This window comes from Lacerta agilis, chromosome 1 (assembly GCF_009819535.1).
Source record: "Lacerta agilis isolate rLacAgi1 chromosome 1, rLacAgi1.pri, whole genome shotgun sequence".
NCBI lineage: Eukaryota > Metazoa > Chordata > Lepidosauria > Squamata > Lacertidae > Lacerta > Lacerta agilis.
The window spans coordinates 20,961,955-20,979,969 of NC_046312.1; the positions used below are offsets into that span (position 1 = coordinate 20,961,955).

General features: G+C 44.1%; 1 protein-coding gene across 3 annotated transcripts in view; it reads right to left on the bottom strand.

Annotated features, from left to right (window-relative positions):
• The window catches only part of RIN3 (Ras and Rab interactor 3), a 70,714-nt gene that overhangs the window by 26,952 nt on the left and 25,747 nt on the right, over nt 1-18,015 (bottom strand). For 2 of the 3 annotated variants that reach the window (XM_033140818.1, XM_033140835.1), the window contains exons 4-5: nt 6,289-6,361; nt 2,890-2,981 (exon numbers count right to left, since the gene is read on the bottom strand). In XM_033140818.1, the coding sequence (XP_032996709.1) occupies nt 2,890-2,981; nt 6,289-6,361 (165 nt within the window). Of the gene's footprint in view, nt 1-2,889; nt 2,982-6,288; nt 6,362-13,639; nt 13,898-18,015 lie in introns of those variants that run through there. The other variant, XM_033140826.1, reaches the window with a different exon arrangement.

Sequence of the window (18,015 nt, forward strand, 5' to 3'; positions counted from 1 at the left end):
AGAAAAAAATGTGGTTTGCCGAAGTATGGAAATTGAATGCTCTACTTTGCGTTCTATTTTCAGAGAAAATGTCTTGGATAAGGTCCCCATTTCTTGTATATGGAAACTTTAAAAAGGGAGATGTGTAAAATACTTACTAGATTCAGTCCTGTATCTTGTATAGTATTATAAAGGTAAAGGTAAAGGACCCCTGAACAGTTAAGTCCAGTCAAAGGTGACTATGGGGTTGGCGCTGTGGTCTAAACCACTGAGCCTCTTGGGCATGCCGATCAGAAGGTTGGTGGTTTGAATCCCCACAATGGAGTGATCTCCCGTTGCTCTGTCCAAGCTTCTGCCTACCTAGCAGTTTCAAAGCACACTAGTGCAAGTAGATAGATAGGTACTGCTGCGGCGGGAAGGTAAATAGCGTTTCTGTGCACTCTGGCTTACGTCAGTGTTCTGTTGCAACAAAGCGGTTTAGACATGCTGGCCACATGACCTGGAAAGCTGTCTGCAGACAAACGCTGGCTCCCTCGGCCTGAAAGTGAGATGAGCACCACAACTCCATTGTCGCCTTTGACTGGACTTAACCGTCCAGGGTCCTTTACCTTTACCTTTACTGTACAATGGACACTGAAACCATTGACAACTTTTGTTGTGGTGATGTCCAGGAAGGAGATGCAAATTGTATTTGTTAATGAGTTGTTTTATTTACATAGCAAAACCAACCTGTTTTATGCCTTTTACTAATTCTGAATTTTGTTTGTTGATACTTATTTATTTATAAATCCATCTATATGCATGCACCACCCAGAGTGGTTCACAACATTGTAAAACACCAGGTGTATAAATTCTAACATAAAATGGCAATGGTGCTAACAATCTTTTTAAAAGCTATGCCACTTAAAACTGTTTACAAGCGTCAGTATAAATTGCCACCCTAATGGCATAACCGTCTATACTAAAATAACCAATTCTGAGAGAACCTTTAAGAGAATGTGAGTCAAAAGAGAGTTTTTTTTTTTAAGATTCATTTAAACACTGGCAATGTTGAGGCAACACACACTTCTGTGGGGAGGGAGTTCCAGAATCCAGGGGCCATGCCAGAAAAGTTCCCATCTCTTGTGCCAGCCAAATCAACTTGGCATGCCATGAGGATATGAGCAGAGTCTCAGAGGCAGGTCTTAATAAGGTCTGTATTGGTGTAGGTGGCCATTTGGCTAACACTGTCTGAAACCATTTAAGCCTTTAAAGGTCAAAATCAATGCTTTGAATTGGGTCCGGAAATGCACCTGCAGCCAGTGAAACTGGAACAGTATTGGTGTATATGTGCTCCAATTGTCATGTGCACTGGCAGACGAGGAACAGCATTCTGCACCAGTTGTCTGTCTTCCAAGGCAGCCTCACGTAGAGTGCATTGTAGTAGTCTAGCCTCAACATGGATTACTGAGCCAAGGTTTGATCTCTCAAAATAGGGTTGTAGCTGGCATACTAATCTTAGCAAATAAAGGGCAATTCTAGCCACAGGCTCCCCTTTGTGATCCACAGATAGGGCCAAGTCCAAGTGGACCCCCAAACTAGAAACCTGGTTCTTGTGGGGAAGTGGAACCCCATCCAAACCCAGCTGTACCCTCTTCTCCAGATAAGCAAATCTCCCTCCCTGCCCTGCTGAACACCTATGTCTGGTCTGGATTAAATAGTTCATTTTTTTTAAATAGTCTGTAATTTTATATTGAGGGGTCCCACAAAAGATGGAATTCGTTCCCTCTACCAAAGTCTAGGCACAGATTGACAAACAAAAGAAGTCTCAATCCCATCCTGAAGTAGAGATCCAGGAATTATCATACAAGAGCATTTGCATATAAAGTAGCATTAAACAAATACTGGTGCAGAGGTAGGACTTCTGCCTAGGGCCGTGTGCATATATCTCAGAAGTGTCAGAACAAAACGGGGAATTCCTCCTCCTAAGACAGGCATGATTCTGGGGGAAGTGGAAATAAGCATTGTAGATTACAAAATCTTTCCTTTTGGAAAAGAAAACTCTGGTTTGCTACCTGCCATCACCTCCTCTCTGAATTGATTAGGTTTTTACTAAGAAGGAGCCTAAGAAGCACAATACAGTGTATATCTTCTATGTGTTCTAGAAGTGCTCAAAGGTCATTTTGGGTGCTAATTCAGTAACCCTGACAACAATCTTGTAGGCCAGGCCCGTCTCAAAGGATGCTGTGGTCAGTCTATCTGCAAAAATGTGGCTCAGATTAAATTCGAACCAAGTATTTCCAGCTGATATCTTATGCTCAACCACATCACACCAACCTTGATCAAAACAAAAGACTAGAATTCGTGGGCATGCAATGAAGATGAGTACAGGGAGATTCTGGGCAAGTAAAAGAAAGTATTTTTTACACACACACACACACCATAGTGAATCTATGGGACTCCCATGGCCGCCAACCTGAATGGCTGTAAAAGAGGATTGGACAAATTCAAGGAGGATAAGACTATCAGTGGCTACTAGCCATGATGACTATGCTCTGCCTCCCTGGTTGGAGGCATTACGTTTCTACAGAGACAGCCCACTGATGAGGCAGGGCGAAACACCTCCCTTAGGCAAGGGAAGTACAAGAGGTGGCACCCTACCTGCCCCATCGCTTCTGCCACCTTGCAAAACACACTTCCTTCTCACCAAGGGCAGAGAAGAGGAGATGCAAGGTCCTTGAGCAGGGATGACGAACAGGAATGCCTTGTGGAACACTCCCACCTCTTGCTGAGTTTGGCGAAACAAGGGAGCATTCTGGCATGTGATGGAATTGTGCATAGGACTAGAAGCTTTAGGTGTATATCCAAATAATGAAGCCATTATTTAGGCTCTGGGGTAAGACGTTGCTAGGGGTCTCCAACACAACTTACCTATCTCCAGACTAGAGATGGTTTCTAGATCTGTAACACTATTGGCTTCCAATATCGCTTGTGGCAGCTTTAGCGTGGAGGGAAGCAAATCTCTAGGAAGTGAAAAAGAAATGAATAAATATATTCAAAGTTGCATGTGGCTTAGTAGGGAATAAAAGCTGCTTGGTTAGTTCTGCATTATTTCATTTCTTATTCTAGACAGATGCAGTACTTCGAAATAATTTGCAATAAGTTCAATGGAAACGCATTTACAATAGGTTTATATTCTGAACCATAGAGTGGGAAGTGGCCCTCAAGCAGGAATGGGGGAGAAAGTCCACCTGTGTCCCAAGGCTCTTCAGCCACAGTTTGACATACAAGCCAGGACCGGGTTCCTGTTTTTGCTCTCCCGGACAAACCATGAGCCATAAACCATAGGGCCTTGCTTACAGCTCATGTTTTGCCTGAGAGAGCTAGACTACAAGTCTAGGTTTGGGCGACAGGCTAGGTCAAACTTTGGCTTAGTTCAGTGTGGCACAGCAGCAAAACAACCAGGAAGGAGTTAGGGATGTCAGAGAATACCAATGAAAACAGAAATGGAGCAGAATTTGCTGTTTGCTTTTGTGCAACATGTCCAGAACAGAAATCAACCCAGAGAACATGTAATTGATTACATTCCATGTTTTTTCTTGACATTAAAATGACATAATGACAATGTAACTCCGGTAATTAATTTATGTAAGTTATGTACTTTTACAACAGCCGCCAGCAAGTCGAAAAACATAGTTTTGGGTGGAAGACGAACTGTAGCAGAATGGAAACAGCTCTGCATGCAATAAATACAGGGAGAAGCAGAAAACAATGGCTTCTTTGCCTCCTACGAGGAGTGAAGCAGCCTCAACCTCTTCTCTGGGAGCCCATACATTTGCACTGAGCAATTATTTGGCTTAGAGTGCCGTGCGAATGAGACTCAGATCAACATAGAACAAGCCACCAGCATATTTCCTGCAGGTCAGTTGGTTGTAAAATGGCACAGGAGGGTAATCCAACTGAAGCAGGCTCTGATGTGGCCTTTGCTGACCTGCATTTCTCTCCTGGGATCCTTCCCACAGGAGAGTTCATAGTACTGGTCCTGTGAGATGGCGAGGGTGGGGTGGAGAGGAAGTCTGGCTCTTTTTATTGCTAACCCAAAGTCAATTATAATTCTTTTAAAAACAGCTTGGAACAGCTGAGTTTCAAATAGCTCGCTTGGCTTGTAGTTTCTCTGCACCGCAGGAAATCATTCTTTCACATGACTGGCACGAGTGCTGAGCAAACTGCCTGCCTTGACAGATCCCAGGATGGCTAAGAGATGAACTCATGGTGGCCTTTCCTCTCCCCTTCAGCTACTGTTGGCCTTAACTAGGGACGAGGGAGAAACTAAGTTCAATTTTCATTTAAGGGTGAATATTCCTAATTCACGAACCCATACACAGACGTCTTTTGAAATTTTCACTTTTCCAACTCTTGAAGTGTGGTTCTCCAGCCAAGTAATGTATGCAAAAATGCACATCTTCAAGTAAAATGTGCATTAAAATGCATGTATTGGTGAAAGAAACAATCAAAAGGCCCCCATATTAGGGGGGAAAAACTGCATTGCAAAATTGTTTGAATTAGGAAAGATGGCATACAAAAATGTACACATGGAGATAAATGCACACTAAAATGCTGATGAAGTTTCAGGGGGACTTAAAAAAACAACAACTGGCAAACTGGTGTGTAAATGTGGAGAACTGAGCACTGGAGAAACGATAAACTGAGAGAAGTCAAAACTGAAATATTCACCTATCCTTAGTCTTAACATTAACCACACAATCTTTTCTTTAGCAAGTACTCTCATAGGGGCAGATGGGGCTTGTCAATCTGGGAAGGTAGCCCATCTAGGAGAAGGAAAACTCTGACCCTAAACCTCCACTGCCCTGTGGGATACTTTCAGGAGAAGGTAAAGCTAAGGAGTAAACCCTACACAATTCCGGGGTGGAGTCCCTAGGGTGCTTGGGTGGTGCCTTGTACACCTCCTCCCAGCAACTCCTGCAGCCAAGCTGGTGCCAAGCATATTGCTCTGCTTTCCTTTGGACCACATCCATCAGTAAGGCTAAGAGGAAGGTCTTGTCATCTGGGCAGCCCAGGACCTCCATACACCCTGCCCAGGCTTGCGTCCCGGGAGCTCACTTCAGTGCTGCTAACACAGCAGTTTGACAACACCCCCAGAGGCACACTCCATTGTCATTCGAGAAAAACAGATGGTGGTGACAACAACAACAACTCTCATTGACAGGCAATTTTACTTACCGCAGATATTCCCAAGGCTAGCCAGAATACTTGATTTCAGAAGACACTTACTTATTTGAAGGACTCAATATTCCCTTGCTCCTTCCCCTACCTCCTTTCTTTTGAAAATCCATACAGAAATTTGGATGTCACTTTTACTGAGTGTGTGTTAAAAATTAATTTGCCAAACAGCCCCTCCCCCACCAATTGAAAGCATTCTGTATGCCCTTGAATATTTTTAAAATCAGGGCCTCCTATACCCTTGCTGGAATTTGGTCAATGAGCAATTGTACATTGTCCAAATTAAGAGGAACTCGTGGTCACACTATGTCTCCCCATTGATGTTTAGTTAGAGACTTGGGAACTGATGTCACTACGCTCAGAGTTTCTCCAGCCGTTGCAAGCAGCTGCCAACAAAGTCGCATAGCGGCAAAGAAACAGAGGCCAATGACATCACACGACTTAGTTGAGATTCCTGCATTGCAGAGGTTTGGACTAGATGACCCTCAGGGTCCCTTCCAATTCTACAATTCTATGATTCTATGTTATTTAGCATTATGAGGAAGACTGGCAGCAGCTCTGTGTTCACCGAAACATGCTATCAGCATGGTGTACAGATATAACCAATAACAACAACATCAAATGAGAAGCTTTCTTCCATAATTTGCCTTCTTACATTCACGTACACAAGGGAGTGAATATGCAGTGACAGTTTTCTGGTTTTGTTCATTGCAAAACACATTTATTTATAAAAGATTTATATGCTAACCTCTCGCAAAATATCAGGGCAGTATGCAACGATATATACACACACACCTCAGCAGAATCATTAAATGAATGGCTCCTCAAAAAAGTTTTTAACAACTGCATAGACCTGTTGGGATAAATAAGTCTTCAAGATGTCCCCAAAGCCAAAAGCACGGATGCCTGTTAAGAGATGCAAATATTATGCAAATATGCCCTTTTTGATTGCTGCCCTTTTTGTCCTCTCTTTTTGGCAATGCGTAAGTAATCACCCGATTTGATGGGCTATGTTGCCCTAGAATCTCCCCATTGAACATTCCCATATGTGAACAGACACCATAATCGGAAAACATAAATCCAACTTACCTACTGACACAGTAGAATGCAATCAGTTTGAAGATATCTTCAAACACGAGAAAGGACCCTTCCAAATACAGTACTGATGAGAAACAAGAGAGGGGGAAATCAGGGACTTTTCTGTATAAATCAGGAAGCTGATGAATCCTCAAGGAATGAGCACGTGAATGTTTCATAATTGAACTAGGAAGCATTGCAAAACACTCATTCACATGGCAAAATGTTAATCTAAATTTTATACATTTTTATAAGGTACGGTACAGCGAAATTAGCAAGGAACAGTGAAGGAACTAAAGATATACAGTTTATTTGAAGAAATATTTCACTCTGGTTCATCTCCTAGACTCAGTTCTGCTTTCCCAGTAGTTCAGAGGCAGCATTTTAAAAATGTTTTTGTATGGTGTCATGACCATTCCACAAGCCTAGTATCACATACAAAAGGTCTTGTGGAAGTAGCTTCCTGCTATGCAATTAATTCCCAAGCCACCAAGCACCAAGAGACCAGCTTTCCACAACATATTTCATGTACTGTTCATGAATTTCTCTGAAGGGAGACATTGGCAGAGTCTCCAAGCTGCAGGCATAGCATTGCCATCTTTCTATAGGTAAAGGATCTATGCTGAGTACACCTGCATAAGAGGAAGAAATCAATGGGAGAAGCGTCTCCCCAAAATGCACCTTCATACTGGCAAACAATTTAACCTGTTCACTTCTGCATTTTATATGACTGCTGAATTAAAGAACTAACAGGTGATAAACAGGTGATCAGGTACAGCAACTGAGTCAACCTTTCTCAAAGTGCTTGCTGCGGTCCGTCAATCATTTGGTTGCCCAAGGACACCAGCTTTCTCTCATAATAATAAGCAAAGCATTATAGTGGTTGCATCCTGCCTTCCACTCTCTCTAACACACTACAACTTCCTAGCTTAGGTCAGTTCATTCAAATTCCCTTTCATGAACACAATATAAGTTTCAAAACAAAAAGTAAAGCAGACTGTCTTCACACCAGCTACATGAGAGCCCCGCCAGGGTGTTTTCACACACACAAAGTGGCTTTTGCAATGCAAATGTAAAAATCAGGCACTGGCTAGAATGTAGATTGGATTTATAAATAGCTCTCTTCCACTTTCCACCTGACATTAAGAACATTTGCAGATGGGCACAAAAAGCACAAGAGGGGCTAGAAAGGGCTTTTAGTTTCATATGTGTAAAAAATGCCCTTCATATCTTTTTTTTAAGCCTGAGAAATATTAATGTCCTGGACAATGACTTCAGTGGCAAGGCATTATATGCAACAGGAGCAGCAAAATGACCGTCTCTAAATATTATTTATTGATTAACTAACTAACTAACGAACGAACGAACGAACTAACTACAGGAGGGACTTTTTGAGTGTGTGTTTTAAAACTTCTTTCCTGCATATCAGCTTAATTATTAGTAGAAAATGATTAGCATGCATAGTTCAGTTTTTGTTTCCTGTTCACCTCACTGATGTGTGTGGGGGGCAGGGTGCAGTTTGCAAATGTCTGCTGGAAAGTATCTAGAAGATATTACTGATGGGTGGCTATATAAATGTTAACATCAACAAGAACAAGTAAAAGAGTCTTGAGGCACCTTAAAGGTTGACCAATTCACAGACTCAAGACGAAAAGCATGAAGTAAAACCTTAGATTGCAGGGGAATCCCGGTGAGTCAACTTTGACAGTCACCTAATATCATCCTGACATTGAATGATTGGCACCTGGGTAGTCCCACCCACTTGTCAAAGTTGGCCTATGGGGATGTGGGGAGATAAAGCTCTGGCCCACCAAGCCAAAAAGATTCTTCACCCCTGGACTAGCATGTTCCAATGAGAGAGAGGCAGAGAGGGAGTGAGGGAGGATCATAAAAATGTAGAGTTGGAAGGGACCATGAGGGTCATCTTGTTCAATCCTCTGCAATGCAAGAAACTCAACACGCAGTCCCCCAACCAATTTGAAACCATACTGGACTCTGCTTAGCTTTGCAAATGTGCTAGCAGTTTTATTGCTGCATCACTATCGCCCTTCAAGTTAGCTGAGGGGGTGCGAGACTGGTGAAAATCTCTCAGCTTTGACATCAACACATGGCACCTTCAGGCAGAAGCAGCTTGCTGGGAGGGACAGAGCTGTATGCCAGTTTCCAGTTAGCTGGGTCCCTGTAGCTCACCAGGAACAGGAGGGGTGAGGTGGCAGCAGGCGCGCCAAGTTGGGCCCAACATTGAGGGGCCCGTCATGTGTGCATGACATATGACATTTCACGTGCGATCCCCCCCCCAGTCTGGCCAGGCCTGCTGGACGTGTGGGCGTCCCTTTGAGGAGGTGATTGCAGCAGGGAGGGTGAAAAGCACTCTCCACGCCTCCCACCCCCACCCAGCGCACCAGTGCTCGCTGGAGGCGGTGTGGAATGGTGCCCCCCTCAATATTGGGGGGGGCTCATTCCTCTGCCTACAAATATTGAGGGGGCTGAAGCCCCTTCCGCCCCTATAGCTGGCACCCCTGGGTGGCAGGGCAGTCAGTGACCCACCTGCCAGAATGCTAGTGCAGCAGCTCCACCGCAGGTGTCAAACTGCTTCTGCCCTAAGGCACACTCTACTGCCTACTGCTGAGGTCTACCTGCCCTGGGCGCACCCATTTAAATCATTTTTCAATGGTAGGAGTGACCATTTTAACTCCCACAAGGCCCCAGAGAGATGCTGATGCAAGGTACACCTGTTTTCACTGCCACCTGTTGCACTCAGGTAAGCCTGCCAGCTATTTTTTCCACCCTTCTACCTAACTTGCAACCTGAAGAAAAATTCTGGAGAACTCACAAGTTTCCTCACTATTTTTGGTGGTTAAGTTGGTCCTGCCAAAAGATATTGCGCTACTTCGATGTCCACATATTTCCTCATAAATAATATGTGAATTCTGAGAAACACCCACACTACTCGGGCACAAGGAAAGGCAAGGCCTTTTGCTCCAAAAAAAACAAAAAAAAACAAACCAGAACAGAAAGAAGGAAATTGCGCCTACTTACTAGAGGGAGATTTTCTTTCCTTTCCTCAGGAAGTTTCACCTTAGAGAAAGTGATTAAAGTTTAAAATGGAAACCGCTTTGTGTTTTCTGGCTGCCTCAAGAACTGCTTCAAGTTTTCTTTTAAATAACCCGGGGCAGAGTTCCCATCAACTCAGACATTTTCAGGACAGTATGGAAAATCCCTATTATACTTTGAATAAAAAAACCGACTCTTCTCAGATTCTGGAAATACCCTGATTAAATAATAATAATAATAATAATAATAATAATAATAATAATAATAATAATTTGTACCCTGCCCATCTGGCTGGTTTTCCCCAGCCACTCTGGGCGGCTTCCAACAAAAATCAAATACATTAAAATATCACACATTAAAAGCTTCCCTAAACAGGGCTGCTTTCAGATGTCCTCTAAATGTCTGGTAGTTGTCTATCTCTTTAACATCTGAAGGGAGGGAGTTCCACAGGGCGGGCGCCACTACCGAGAAGGCCCTCTGCCTGGTTCCCTGTAGCTTTGCTTCTTGCAGTGAGGGAACCGCCAGAAGGCCCTCGGCACTGGATCTCAGTGTCCGGGCTGAATGACGGGGGTGGAGACGCTCCTTCAGGTATATCTTATTTCTACAGAAAGCAAACTCCTCCTGCCCACCAAGCCAACCCAACCAATGGAAATAATGTGGGGGGCCACTCAGGTATCTGATGATGTGATGTGCGGGGGGCAGCAGTGAGATGTTGGAGGACAAAGTTCTATGTGTCACATGGACCTAATCTGCACTTCCTAAAACAATGTGTGAACCGAAATGCAGCTAACCTATCGGCGCTGTTCAAATCGCAAGGATGTATTTTAGTGCAGTAGAATTTCTACCCCTCTCTTATCCCTCCATGAGCCCTACACCCTCCCCCAATCTGCTTCAGAGGGTTGGGGAAAACCTCAGAACAGATTTAGGGATGTGTGCGATGGAGGGGGGGGGGAATTAGTTGTGTAAGCAAAAATCCTTGCACAGAAACAATGAGGGAGTTAATGCTACACTGGATTCCTCCCTTTGAAATTCACACTTGGCTTAACCATATGATGATGTCGAAACAAAATAGGAAATTCTTTCCAGTAGCACTTTAGAGACCAACTGAGTTTGTTCTTGGTATGAGCTTTCGTGTGCATGCACACTTCTTCAGATACCTGAAGAAGTGTGCATGCACACGAAAGCTCATACCAAGAACAAACTCAGTTGGTCTCTAAGGTGCTACTGGAAAGAATTTCCTATTTTGTTTCGACTATGGCAGACCAACACGGCTACCCACCTGTAACTGAACATATGATGATGTGGCATGCAGACTTTTAAAAAAGGTGTACAAAACTGGGTTTATTATGGGAAATTGCAAAATGTGTATATCATGCACAACTGTGTAGAAAAATGCGTAGATTAAGGGAAATTGACACTAAAATGCTGATGAATCTTCATGAAGTTTTTAAAAAAGCACAAACTGATGTGGAAATGTGGAGAACTGAACTGAAAATGGGAAAATGAGAAAATTCAAGAAACTGAAAAGGAGATTTGTCCGTCCCATAGTAACTCTAAAATGCTGGTTAATTTTCATGAGGACTTTAAATAAAATAGCGAGCTGATTCAGAAATGTGGGGAACTGAACTTATGATGGGGAAAAATGAAAATCCAAGAGAAACCCAAATGGACAGATTAGTCCATAACTAGCTAAGTGTAGGGTAGCGATATGTCCTATTTTGCAGGGACAGGCCCCTGTTTGAAGAGGATCTCTATCTGAACAGCCGTCTGATCCAAGCACAGCTTGCAGAATGATGAAAAAAGGAGAGCAGAGGTCTTGAAGTTGCCCATCAACAGAAAGCGCTTAAACATCACGTTGAACAGGCACATGGGTCCCCATGGTCACAGTCTTGTCAACTCTGATGATATGCATTGCATTTCTCAGTTTGTAGCTCGTACAAATCTTGAGTCCTCTTTCTTGGTGATGCGCAAGCAGCCATGAATCATCACCCCTGCCTTACAAAACTGCCTGAACAACACTTCCCCTTAAACTTTTGACACCCACCCCTCGTGAACCACTTTGCAAGCAAAATAGTCCCCTATACATACATGGTGTGGATGGTGACAGCAGTCATGAAATTAGAAGATGCCTGCTTCTTGGGAGAAAAGCAATGACAAACTTAGACAGCATCTTAAAAAGCAAAGACATCACCTTGCCGACAAAGGTCCGTATAGTTAAAGCTATGGTTTTCCCAGTAGTAATGTATGGAAGTGAGAGCTGGACCATAAAGAAGGCTGATCGCCGAAGAATTGATGCTTTTGAATTATGGTGCTGAAGGAGACTCTTGAGAGTCCCATGGACTGTAAGAAGATCAAACCTATCCATCCTTAAAGAAATCAGCCCTGAGTGCTCACTGTAAGGGCAGATCCTGAAGTTGAGGCTCCAATACTTTGGCCACCTCATGAGAAGAGAAGACTCCCTGGAAAAGACCCTGATGTTGGGAAAGATGGAGGGCACAAGGAGAAGGGGACGACAGTGGATGAGTTGGTTGGACAGTGTTCTCGAAGCTACTAACATGAGTTTGGCCAAACTGCGAGAGGCAGTGGAGGATAGGCGTGCCTGGCGTGCTCTGGTCCATGGGGTCACAAAGAGTCGGACACGACTGAACAACAACATCCATCTGAACAAAAGGCAACCATCTTACAACACGGTGTTTGCAACGACATTAACCAAATGCAAAGTGGTAGAAAGTCCTATTCCTTTGCAGGTTGTGCAATCCTGTCCTTTGTTTCAGACAACAAAATTTATTGGGCTGGCCCTGCCCTACCCCCCAAGAACAAAATATGCAGACTTCACTAGTTGGAGACAAACTGATACAGGACAGTCTCTCCCACACAACAGAACTCAGGGCGGTACACACAGGCTTTCCCCCAGGTGGATCCTCACAACCAGGGCTGCCCCCAAACTTGTTGTTACCTGACAAAGAGTCCGAATGGCACCCCCCACCCTTGAGGAATTTTTTGCCTGGCTAGTTGTCCTTGAGCTCAAAGAATGACTCTTGCTTGCCTGGATGGAAGATAGAGAGGGGTGTCAAGTGTGCGTTGAAAGTAGCATACTGTACAAAGGTAACATTCAGGGGTGGCACACCCTGTTTTACTGCCTGAGGCAAAATGGGAATGTGTTGCCCTGCCCCACTGAAGCCTCTCTAATCTGGGATGTGCAGCAGCACCTGCAAAGCGGTGATGTTGACAGTGGGTTCTGGTGAGACAATGTGAGTCCTTGCTGAAATCTCACGAGATCTCATGTGCTCCGCAATACCTCACGGGATTTTGACAAGGTTTCGTTAGATTTTGGTGATATCTCCTTGGCGCTTCTGCCTGTGCTGCTTCTCTTGTAGTGAAGGCAGGGCACCTGTTCTTGAGCTTCCCCCACCTGAGGCAGCTGCCTCACCCAGCCTCATGGGTGAGCCAGCCCTGGCAACATTTAAATTCATTGTTCTTCTGACCCTGCCCAACACTGGCATGTGACCTGCAGAAGTTTGCCCAGAAGAGATGTGCCCCTCAGACTGAAAAAGGTTCCCCACATGTTTGTAAGCGTGCCATGGCTGTGGGGGAGAGAGATGTTAATTGTGTGCTTCACAACTGAAGTAATGCTGGTGGCCATCTCAGGGGGTAGGGGTGGGCCATGGAGTCCCGGGCTTCAGCTGCCCCAATCCCTTCACCATGCTTCATGGCAGGACTGCCCCTGTGTCCAGCAACCCTAAGACAGAGAGATGGTGACCTTTAAATTGGTGTGAGGATAACTGGATACCCAAAGTTGCAGTCCAGCACTCTATCCAGCCCGTGATACAGGATTTGGCCCCCGTTAGCACTGCTTTGAGCCTGTGCCACTACAAACCATTATCAGGAATGCTTCTTTTGAAAGCTACTTCAGTCTGAACAGGCACATTTCCCGGTTATAAAACTTCGCTCTCCTCTCCCTTTGTTTACACTAGTGAATAGTTCTGACCTTAATAATGACATTTGTTTGAGAATCCCAACGTCAATGGAAGGAATCATGCTTTAGCTCAGCTAAATCCTTTGCTCTCCATGTTTAATCCACGTGTACAGTTAGTCTGAAGCCAATTAACTTTTCTAAAGCAAAGTTACTTAAATAATAATGATGATGATGATTTAAACTGCAGGAATTCTATCGGATTGCCCTGGCATGCAGGCACTACCAATGTTATTGTCTTCTTAGAAAAAAAATATATGAGAGAGAACTTCTCTTCTTTTTTAAAAAAGTTATATAGATAATTCACGAGTAGACACAACAAGGTGGGCAACTTACCCTGAATGAGGAAGGAAATCAGAGGCACGACCCTGAGTTTGCTCCGGTGTGCTGCGGTCAAAGTTACTAAATATGGAGAACGGACAGAGATACTTGAGCTAAAAATAGAATGAGTCACCATGACCGGAATGCAACTTCCCAGAGGCTCCAAGGATCGTCCTGCATGTCTGTGGTGACATCTTCCGTACACTGAATGGGATCGAATTTGGAAATCAAACGTTGTCTTCCTGCCACTTCTCCATGCTACTTAACTCTTTGCTGTCAGTGGTCAGAAGATAGCGTTGATGTAGACAGGATACTACTTTGGAACTCGCTCTGCAACCATTCATTTAGTCTAGCTGGGACCAAAGGCATTTGATTCCTCCTTTACCAAAACTGCCTCCTTCAGCAGCCTTTTCATCTAGCTGAATCAAAGGAAGAGGTAGGGTGACAAAGTGTCAGAGTAGAGTTAGACAGAGAGTTAGAATGTTCACAGAGGCAAGGGTTAAGTTATGACTCCAACTCGGGGGAGGGGAGGTACAAGCCAGTCCTCACAAGGAGGTTAGAAAAAGAGCGGGAAAAGCCTTTTGAGAGTTGCTGGTCAGGGGAGAAGCAGAGCTCAGAAGGTATCTGAACTGAGTGATAGTTGAAGTTAAGAACTATTTATAAATACTGTTTGTGAATTCTTAATAAAATTTATAAAGACCAAGAGACGTTTGTGTGGTAATGTGAAGAGGAATCGACCAGCCCTGACACAAAGTCTATGATCTGGCGGGGGGGGGGGGGAGTAAGGCACCAATCTGCTCAGGACCCAGTCCCATTTAGCTCTGGGCCTCCACAACTGTCTCCATCTGCACCCAGTTGCAGCAAAGGGGAGCGGTTATAGGCAGCAAGGTTTCCTCCATTAGCCTGGCTAGGACCTGTTGCTATTTGGCTCCTGCCCTCCTGGAAATTTTATTTCTATATTTCTTTGTTTATTTGTATACCACTTTTCCTTATATACTGAATACAAAGCGGTTTCCAATACACTACGTGAAAGACCAGATCATTAAAATGCATAAAATCCAGTAATTAACAGTTTGACAGTGATAATAAAATTAATACTGTGGTACAGAACAGCCCCCGCACAAAAATTAAGAATAATACCTCATCTGTAGCCAAGGCAACCAAATTTGCTTCTTCTCCCTGAGACCGGCCCTATCACTGGTTGGGTGAGGCTGCTGTTTACAAGCAGCTGGATTGGGGTGCCGTGAAAGGGTAGCAAATTGTTACATTATTTAATTATTGCTGTGTTTTTGCTTCCAGAGAGAGGCACTTGTGGAGTTTCCTGCCTTAGGTGCCAAAATACATTGGCCAGCCTTTGGTACTATGTACCTTGAGCCTTGACTTGCAGGAGGCGATGTCTTGGGATAGCACATATGTCATCAATTATAATCCATTATTTTAACTGTGAAGTGCCTCGAGCTCATCAGCAGAAAGAAGGTACATAAAACATGGCAAATAAATATATATGAATGGTGCAGAGCTCTTTGGAGCAGCAGCAGGGCGGAGGCATGGAATACACATGTAACAAACAACCCCAAGGGGCAATTCTATTACTAGCACTATGTTGCAATTAGTTTATGCAACATTTCATTAAATCTTTTGCCGTGGAACGGAAGATTTCAAAGCGCACAGTATCTGTGGGCTAAATGACGCCCGCCACAAACAACACCAAACTCCTGGGAGTTTCCAAACTGATGCAGAATTAAGCCGGAGCAAAATGGTCTCTTCAGTCAAAAGAATAAAACTGCCTTTTGCCTACCTCTGCCTAGTTATCCCCTTCAGTTCCCTCATTAGCTTCCGTATGAATAATGCATGGATGCCACTCGAGATAGTTTCATAGCTCCTCAATTGTTCAAGCTAATTTAACACTCTCTGAATCATGATATGCCATAAAGCCCATGAATATTCCCCAAGCACTTCTGCGGCTTGAGCAGTTTGCAGTGCCAGATATTCAAAGAAATGTATGCACGCTGGTTGCTTGCTGCTTCTTTTTAACCTTTCCAAAAGCAGCAGCAGCGAGGCAAACACCACCAGCTTGCAATGCTGCTTATCAGAAAATGAGCTCAAGCTCTCCAGGGGGCATCAGGGTAAAAACGTAACTCTCATTTTATTTTTATTTTATTTTTCAGGGAGGGGATGCGGGAGGCTGTGAAGTTCAGATGGTTAACTACTGTGAAAAGTATATATGCGTTTAAAGCGTTTGACCTCTCTTTGGCACAACTCATTGCCCCTGTGAATGGAGTTTCTGAGAACATTCTGCTGGAGAAATTTCATCAGCAAGAGAGCCATTGTGTGCCAGGCTGCTTGGAGCACAGGGCATTGTATTTTGAAGGCTGTGGTACTCCAGGGTAGCCATTAGCATCTGAATTCACTTAATAACCTTATCAGCAGGAACTGTGAAGGCCAGCATGCGGTGGTGGCTTATGTAACTAGAAGGTCTAAGTTGGAAAACTGCCAGTAGTGTAATTAAGGAGGGGCACACATCCCACTTCAAAAATCACATAAGTAAAGTGCCTTCTCCCCATATAAGCAAGCAGATCATCCAGCTGGTGTAGTTTTGAACAGTATATCAAGGATGCCCTGCCTAAGGTTACAAGGATCCATGGAGCTCCAGGTGGTCACTTATCTTCAGAGATGCCTGCTTCATCTAAGCATCTCTATTTGTAAATATACAGTTTCCACATGTTCTATCTTTCCTCCTCTCCCTTTCTCTTCTCTTGGTTCACCACTCGGCCTAACAGCCTTAAACCCTTCCCTCTTTCTTCCCCTTTTCTCTTCCTACCCTAGTTCCTCAGCCATCACCAAGGTAGGGCAACATCCTTCTTTTCTTCCCTTCCTCCCCTCCTCCTCCTTTAGTACGTCCGTCCTTGCGCTTTCCTCGCTCTCCTTTCATCCTTGTCTACCATCCCTCTCCTCCATATCCTCCCCAATGAGTTATGCCTATAGAATCATAGAGTTGGAAGAGACCACAAGGGCCATCCAGTCCAACCCCCTGCCAAGCAGGAAACACCATCAAAGCATTCCTGACAGATGGCTGTCAAGCCTCCGCTTAAAGACCTTCAAAGAAGGAGACTCCACCACACTCCTTGGCAGCAAATTCCACTGTCAAACAGCTCTTACTGTCAGGAAGTTCTTCCTAATGTTTAGGTGGAATCTTCTTTCTTGTAGTTTGAATCCATTGCCCCATGTCCGCTTCTCTGGAGCAGCAGAAAACAACCTTTCTCCCTCCTCTATATGGCATCCTTTAATATATTTGAACATGGCTATCATATCACCCCTTAACCTTCTCTTCTCTAGGCTAAACATACCCAGCTCCCTAAGCCGTTCCTCATAAGGCATCATTTCCAGGCCTTTGACCATTTTGGTTGCCCTCCTCTGGACACGTTCCAGCTTGTCAGTATCCTTCTTGAACTGTGGTGCCCAGAACTGGACACAGTATTCCAGGTGAGGTCTGACCAGAGCAGAATACAGTGGTACTATTACTTCCCTTGATCTAGATGCTATAATTATTATTATTATTATTATTATTATTTGTACCCCGCCCATCTGGCTGGATTTCCCCAGCCACTCTGGGCGGCTTCCAACAAAAATCAGATACAAAAATATCACACATTAAAAACTTCCCTATACTCCTATTGATGCAGCCCAGAATTGCATTGGCTTTTTTAGCTGCTGCATCACACTGTTGACTCATGTCAAGTTTATGGTCTACCAAGACACCTAGATCATTTTCACATGTACTGCTCTCAAGCCAGGTGTCACCCATCCTGTATTTGTGCCTTTCATTTTTTTTGCCCAAGTGTAGTACTTTACATTTCTCCCTGTTAAAATTCATCTTGTTTGCTTTGGCCCAGTTCTCTAATCTGTTAAGGTCATTTTGAAGTGTGATCCTGTCCTCTGGGGTATTAGCCACCCCTCCCAATTTGGTGACATTTTAAAGCTTCCAGATGTTGTGTTTTACCCAGCAGCTGTGGTGTACTTAATGGTGTGGCCCTCATGCACCCCAACTCCTGTCTGGAATGTCTTGTTGGCCTGGCTGTGGAAGCAGCCCACACCAGATGTGCTCCTTTCCTCAAACTTTGGCTCTTGAATTAACATTTTATTTTGGACATTTGTCTGACCCAGCAAAGCAATTCCAATGTGGAATTCATGACCTCAAGACATGGTGATGGCCATTATCTTCTACAGCTGTGGAAAAGGATCAGACAAAATCACTGAGGATAGGTCATTACATTATCCATGATAGGTAAACTAGACTCTATAAGAGCAGTATAACGCCACAAACTAGATACTTGAGGACAAGGAAGACAGGAAGGCCATCCAATTCATGTGAATGCCAAAAAGGAACAGGA